This window comes from Palaemon carinicauda, chromosome 9 (genome assembly GCF_036898095.1).
Source record: "Palaemon carinicauda isolate YSFRI2023 chromosome 9, ASM3689809v2, whole genome shotgun sequence".
In the NCBI taxonomy this organism is placed as follows: Eukaryota; Metazoa; Arthropoda; class Malacostraca; order Decapoda; family Palaemonidae; genus Palaemon; species Palaemon carinicauda.
The window spans coordinates 49,641,848-49,649,347 of NC_090733.1; the positions used below are offsets into that span (position 1 = coordinate 49,641,848).

The following is a 7,500-nucleotide window of genomic DNA, read 5'->3' on the forward strand; positions in this document are numbered from 1 at the left end:
CCCAGCTTACATTTTATTCAAGTTACGGTGTGGAATACGATTTTTTCCGTCCCCTCGTTACAACATTTTCCCCACCTTACGGCATCGAATTCTACGCGTACGACTGCGCAAGTCAGTAGCTTACCACCATGGTCATACGTCACTGCATATGTCACTAAGAAGCTGGTCTGCTATTGGTCGACGTCACGGCATCACTAAGATGCCGATACGCTATTGGCCGAAAATCCTCCCACAATGCTTGAGAGAGATGCTGCCTCTCTCTCTCTTTGTCATATGCGCGCTCAGTTCAGAATCTCGTGTGCGTTTCGTAAAGACTTGATCTCGTGTGAGTACTTGCGATACTGTTATTTTTTGTGCATTTTAGTGCTTAATTATAACTTTAATTCGTTAGCCATGGGTCCCAAGATTGCTAGTGATGTTAAAGGCAGAAGTAAGAATATGATAACTATAGAAACAAAGCTGGAGATCATAAAGAAATATGAAGAAGGCATGCGCATCGTTACCCTCGCTAATATGTACGGCCGTAACCAATCTACGATTGGTACAATTATTAAAAATAAGGAAGCCATTAAAGCAAGTAAGTCTTCTAAAGGCATGACAGTCCTTGCCAGTGGAAGCACCTCAATCAACGATGAGATGGAGATACTCCTTCTTCTGTGGATTAAAGAGAAGGAAATCGCTGGTGATACACTCACGCAATCGGTAATTTTGCACAAGGCGAGCGCCATCTTTGCCCATCTCGTGAAAGCCCAGAGAGACGGCAGAGGCGAAGGAACATCGCAGCAAGCCCCACAAGAGTTTAAGGCTTCTCATGGGTGGTTTGATCAGTTTAGGAAGAGGACTGGTATTCACTCAGTCATCAGGCATGGAGAGGCGGCCAGTTCTGACAAGAAAGCAGCAGAAGAATTCCTCAAGAAGTTGGAGAACGTAATTCCCAGAGAAGGCTACATTCCTCAGCAAGTTTTTAACTGCGATGAAACTAGCCCTTTCCGGAAGAAGATGCCCCGCCGTATATATATCACAGCTGAAGAAAGGAAACTTCCTGGCCATAAACCAATAAAGGACACACTAACGCTCGCATTTTGTGCAAATGCCAGTGGGGACTTAAAAATTACGCTCTTACTGGTATACTACTCAGAAAATCCTCGTGCCTTCAAGACACAGAATATCACGAAGGAGAGGCTCTCGGTATTTTGGAAGTCTAATGCTAAGGCATGGGTCACGAGGACCATATTTATTGAGTGGATAAATGTCTGCTTCGGTCCTGCTGTCAAGAACTATTTAGAAGAGAACGATCTTCCTCTGAAATATCTCCTGGTGCTGGACAATGCCCCTGCTCACCCTCCTGGCCTCGAGGACATCATTCATCCTGACTTCTCCTTCATTTAGGTTCTCTATCTGCCACCAAACACCACCCCTCTCCTCCAGCCTATGGACCAGCAAGTGATTGACAACTTCAAGAAGCTTTACACTAAGCATCTGTTCAGAAAGATGCTTCGAAGTGACTGAAAGCACTCAACTCACCCTTCGTGAATTTTGGAGGGGCATTTTGACATCATTCAATGCCTGAAGATGATCGACACAGCTTGGAATGAGGTTTCACGATGCACCTTAAACTCCTCATGGAAGAAACTGTGGCCAGCTGTAGTAGCAGAACGAGACTTTGAAGGTTTCGATCCCTCAACCAAAGACGAGGCCGTTGATGATCCTGCCCCTGAGGGTGATGTTGAGGAAATAATTTCAATCGGGAGGTCCATGGGGCTTGTTGTCGATGAGGCTGACGTCCATAACCTTATCAAGGAGCAGAGGGAGGAGCTTACGAATGAAGACTTAAAGGAGTTAGAGGCAATGCAGGTGACGATCATTCAAGAAGAGCACAACTCTAGTGGAGGCGAGGACGGGGGTGGGGGGAGACTGAAGAAATAAGGGAAACTATCGGTTGGTATGAAAACCTTACGAGTTTCATTGAAAAGGAAACACCCAGAAAAACTTCACACAAGTCGTCTTATGCAGAGTGTTAATGATAAGTGTATGAGTCACTTTAGTAATATGTTGAGGAATCGTCAGAAACAGGCTTCTTTGGATAGATATTCTCCAAAAGAGAAATGTCAGAAAGCAAAGACGATAATACTGATTCTATCAAAAAAGCTAAAAAAGAGTAATTTTTTAAGTTCTAAAAAAGAATCATAAGAAAAAATTTCAAAAGACAAAAATAATAAAAAAAGCATTTTTAATTTGAAGTGTTTATTAGTAAGAATAAATTTATTATTAAATGTTTTTATATCTACCGTTTACTCCCCCTCTGCATCCACCCACTACCAGCTCAAGTCACGTCACTCCAAAAGTAGCTCAGGATTTCATGTCTGTAAGTCTAACGACTGTGCTAATTTGTTTAAAAGTGAACACATCTTCAAAGGGTGCAAAAGGCAGGGGTTTTATTTGTTTGATTGAAAATGCATTTTCCACATTTCTATACCAACTTTGAAGCGATTGTGATTGAAGTTTGCGCCATAAACACTGGCTAAAGTAAAAAAAAAAAAGAAAAAAACATCCATTGAAAACCACTTAAGAAAATTTTTCTTTAATAACCTTTATAGTTGCTTGTTCGTAGACTATCATAATGTATGAAGCATTCAAGATTTGACTTTGTTTTATAAATGTAAAAATAATGTCATGAGTCTTTTTGGCCTTTGATTCCGACAAACAGTAAAGCAATTAGAGCATGCATAGTGTACAACTGTGAATCAACTGGAGCGCAGTCAAATTTGCCATCACAAGACCAAATACATTTTCTGGAATAAAAGGTCCAAATTTCTAGCAGTTCCATAAATAGTCACTTTTTCGTCTTCATACAACTTGAAATTTTCACTTCTTGTAGTAACGTTTAGGTCTTCATCTTCTTGGAAGGACTTTTTCCTGTTCGCTGTTTGCAGAAGAGAAGATTTTTTTTGGGTAGTGCTCCTGCAACACTCAAGGGCATACTACATGTTGCATTATCTATTATGAAGCCAGTCACTTCTTCTCTTTCACAAACCTTTTGCTTAATTTCATTTACAACTTTCAAGGCAGCATTTCGAATATCATTTCGCGGATAGTAATGTTGTAAAGGATTTCCTTGAATCATATAATCAATAGTTTGTAATCTTACTTCACATTCACTCCGTTTTTCACATCCCTAGTATGTTTTATCATAAAGTTTCCTATCAATTGTGTTAGCAAAACCTTTATGCAAAAGATTTTCCAGCTCCTCGCTCGGTCTTGATGAATTCCATTTTGCTCATGGGCTATAGTGAGATGTTTAATATTACAGACTTAAGAACAAAAATGGTTTCAAACTACCATATTATTCTAACCATTCTTGAACAACCATACTATCAATGATTATATACTTAAAAACAGAAATTACTTCAAACTACCATTAATTTCGACGAATTGTTAGTTCGACGAATTGTCAGTTTGATGAATTGTCATTCGATGAGTTGTCATTCTACTAATTGTCTTTCGACGAAATGTTTGCATACCATCTATATGTATATATATATATATATATATTATATATATATATATATATATATATATATATATATATATATATATATACTGTTATATATATATATATATATATATATATATATATATATATATATATATATATATATATATATATATATATATATACATATATATATATATATATATATATATATATATATATATATATATATATGCATATATATATATATATATATATATATATATATATATATATATATATATATATATATATATATATACATATATATATATATATATATATATATATATATATATATATATATATATATATATATATATATATACATTGTTGAAAATTGTGGAATTTTATATCTTTGGTGCTCTATTTGATTATTTTTTTATTAATTGAGTTTTTAGATATGAAATTGATAATTTTAGTCGTTAGTATCTGATCAACAAGTGTTGGTTTGGTAGTTTTAGGACGTTTTCTGTTAAAAGTCAGCACTGGTATAACCTGTGAGCTTTTTTAAATTTCAGTTGAGGTTCCATTCATACTTTTGTTAATACTCTATAAGGTTACAGGTAATGAAAATTTTCATTGGCGATATTTGATCATATGTTGTTTACTTGAGTATTGAATGTTTAAAACTACTGTTATGGGAGTATATATAATAGTTTAACAATGCTTTTGTTAAGAGATTGCATATATGAAAGATCATTCAAACCTACGGATAGTTGAAATTTGATATTAAAACTTCTCTCCAAATCATTAGAACTGGAAACATTGGATATGTTTTATATTGACAATCAAGGTATAAGAAGCATAAGGATAACTGCGATTACAAAGTGAGTGACATTAGGGGCAAAGATCTCAAGTAACACACGTCAAAATAACTCTAAAAAACAAACCGTTCGTTCCAAAGCAAATCTAATGCTTGCTATGCCTTACGCAGAGGTTTATAAGTTACAGGGATTAGAAGAATCAGTCAACAGTGAATGAAGGTTTAACATGTATACAGTAGGTATTATGTCTGAACGTTAAAAAGTCATTGCTGATGAAATTATAGAATTTCTTATATAAAATCTAAAGTATTAGTGAGGTAGTACATATCAATAAACCAGAAGTTAATGCAAAGCTACATCACTAGCTGGCTGCATCACTAGTGGACGAAGATCTGATTAGACCAGAAAATAAAATACTTTGAAAACCGATAAATTGACATATTTATGATATAGCATTAAAAAATAAGAAAGCCTGATTGTGATTATGTTACCCTTTGTACAATAATTCGCTTATTTCAAATAAACCATATGGATAACTACTCCCTCACCCACCTACCTGAAGGCCGGGGAAAAACCGAGGAGTTATACGTCTGGCAATGGTGCTAAGGATGACTCGACACGCACACACGCACACACACACACACACACACACACACACATATATATATATATATATATATATATATATATATATATATATATATATATATATATATATATATATATATATATATATCGACACTTGTTCTCTATCATTTAGGAGAAATTATTATTCATTCTTTTTTAATCGCATTCTACTATACACCGACTGGTGGTTTACCGTGTGGTGTCCCGGGTTGTATCCAACTACCTTACCATTACTTTCCTCACTATATGACCCGTTTCAAGTAACACACTTTTGCACAAGCCCTGAGGCTATATCAGCTCCTACCTTCTTAAGATTCCCTTTAATGATTTAGGTATGATCTTATAGGCTCCTATGATTATTGGCACCACTTTTACTTGCATACTATATAGCCTTCTCAATTTAATTCGTAATTCTTGGCCCTTTTATATCCCCCCCCCCCCCTATTATCTTCCACTCTTGAGTCCCACGGTAGTGCAACATCTATGAATGATACTTTTATTCGATGTCATGTTGACCAGAGAAATGTCTGGTCGATGCTCTTGTATCACCTTGTGGCGGCTCATGGTACCTGTAGCATCCCCTATTTCATAATTTCGGAAGGTTCATATGTTACTATTAAAGTTATGCTATAATTGGTCTATCATCATTCATATAGTGATTTTCCATATATTTATATTAAATCGTATTAGTCATAAGACAACCTCTGTTCTTTTTCATACTTATATAGATTGTTAATTGTTCATTGAAAAATGAAAGTTAGGGCTATGATGTGTATTTCATGTTCATATGATATTGCAAATATAACTTACATAATATGTTAGAGATACCATCTGAAATAGGACCTGTGCCTAAGATTATCCTAGGAGGGGAGAAGATTAGTGGTGGGTGGTCTAATAATGTCTTCGTCTTATTAACAGTCTATCTTATTTTCTCATAACATATGTATATGGCTTTAAAAGATGCTCTAATTTTACTGTACTGATTAGGATTTTTGTTTAGAGGTAGGAATTTGCGCTTGCATTAATAAAATAATGGCTCTAGCATCTCTTAGGTCCTCTTTCAATGTATAATCTTAGACATTGTTAAAGTACACTTTCTTCAAGTTATAGTTATATATATATATATATATATATATATATATATATATATATATACATATATTTATATATATATACATACACACACACACACACACACACACACACATATATATATATATATATATATATATATATATATATATCCATCTATCTATCTATCTATCTATTTATCTATCTATATATACATTCACATATATATATATATATATATATATATATATATCTATATCTATATATATATATATATATATATATATATATTCATATATATATGTATATATATATATATATATATATTTATATATATATACATATATACACACATCTATCTATCTATCTATCTATCTATCTATCTATCTATCTATATATATATATATATATATATATATATATATATATATATATATATATATATATATATATATATCTATCTATGTATATATGTATATATATATATATATATATATATATATATATATATATATATGTATATATATACTTGCATACAGATATATATATATATATATATATATATATATATATATATATATATATATATATATATATATATATATATATATATATATATATATATATGTTACGGTCATTTTAAGGAATTGGTCATTTTGCAAACTGCCCGGTCATTTTGAAAAATTACCAAAATGTCTGTCAGTATGCAAAATGCCCAAATAATTGTGGTCATTATGGAAAATGACCAGAAGTTTGGTCATTTTGCAAAATGACTATTAGTATCGTTGGTCATTTTGTAAAGTTACCCCAATAGCTGCTGGTTATTTTGCAAAAATAAACAAATAGTAACTTAAAATTGATTAGGAAAAGTCTAAGTGTCAGTTAGTTCCTACGGAGGTTCGGCCGAGGACGGAAATATTCGTGCTCATCTCATCACTTATTTGTTGCAAGTATATTGTACACTGAAAAGCTTCACAATGGAAAGAAAGTAAAGTATTTTCCAAACAAAACTTCTAGAGTCTGAGGAAAAGAAAGCTACTAATAGTTCAAGTTTATTTCCCCGGGAAGGATACGAACAAGTAATTAGTCGCCTGAATGAACTTAAACAATCTAATCCTACGAAGACTAAGCAGGATTATCGTTTGTTACAAAAATATGAAATACTTGAGGTCCCAATTGAGGGTACCACCGTGCAAAAGTTGCAGAAGAAAGAACTCAGCTGCGATTTGTTTGTGCTGAAGATGAGTTTGATGTACTTCTAGCTATTCATCGCACAATTGGCCACGGAGGAAGAACTAGTATGTGTAAGGCAACCAAAGAAAAATATGCAAACATTTCACGTGATCAGATAACGCTGTTCTTGCAGTATTGTGAGGAATGTCAGCTAAAGAAAAGTAGTGTGCGGAAGTGTGTGGTTGTCAAGCCAATCGTCTCGAACAGCATGAAATCTCGAGCTAAGGTTAGTAACGAACCAAATAAACATTATTATTCACTAAGTTATTG

General features: G+C 33.4%; 2 protein-coding genes across 2 annotated transcripts in view; both read left to right on the forward strand.

Moving 5' to 3' along the window:
- The first annotated feature begins 393 nt into the window (after nucleotides 1–393).
- On the forward strand, nucleotides 394–1,509 carry LOC137646396 (tigger transposable element-derived protein 1-like). The gene is made up of 3 exons (XM_068379495.1): nucleotides 394–523; nucleotides 668–1,188; nucleotides 1,429–1,509. The coding sequence occupies exons 1-3, from the start codon at nucleotides 394–396 to the stop codon at nucleotides 1,507–1,509; spliced, it is 732 nt and encodes a 243-aa protein (XP_068235596.1).
- Nucleotides 1,510–1,755: 246 nt separating this feature from the next.
- LOC137646397 (KRAB-A domain-containing protein 2-like) overlaps nucleotides 1,756–7,500 on the forward strand; it is a 6,508-nt gene continuing 763 nt past the window's right edge. The window contains exons 1-2 of the mRNA XM_068379497.1: nucleotides 1,756–1,903; nucleotides 7,260–7,456. Coding sequence (XP_068235598.1) covers nucleotides 1,756–1,903; nucleotides 7,260–7,456 — 345 coding nt within the window. The remainder of the gene's footprint in view (nucleotides 1,904–7,259; nucleotides 7,457–7,500) is intronic.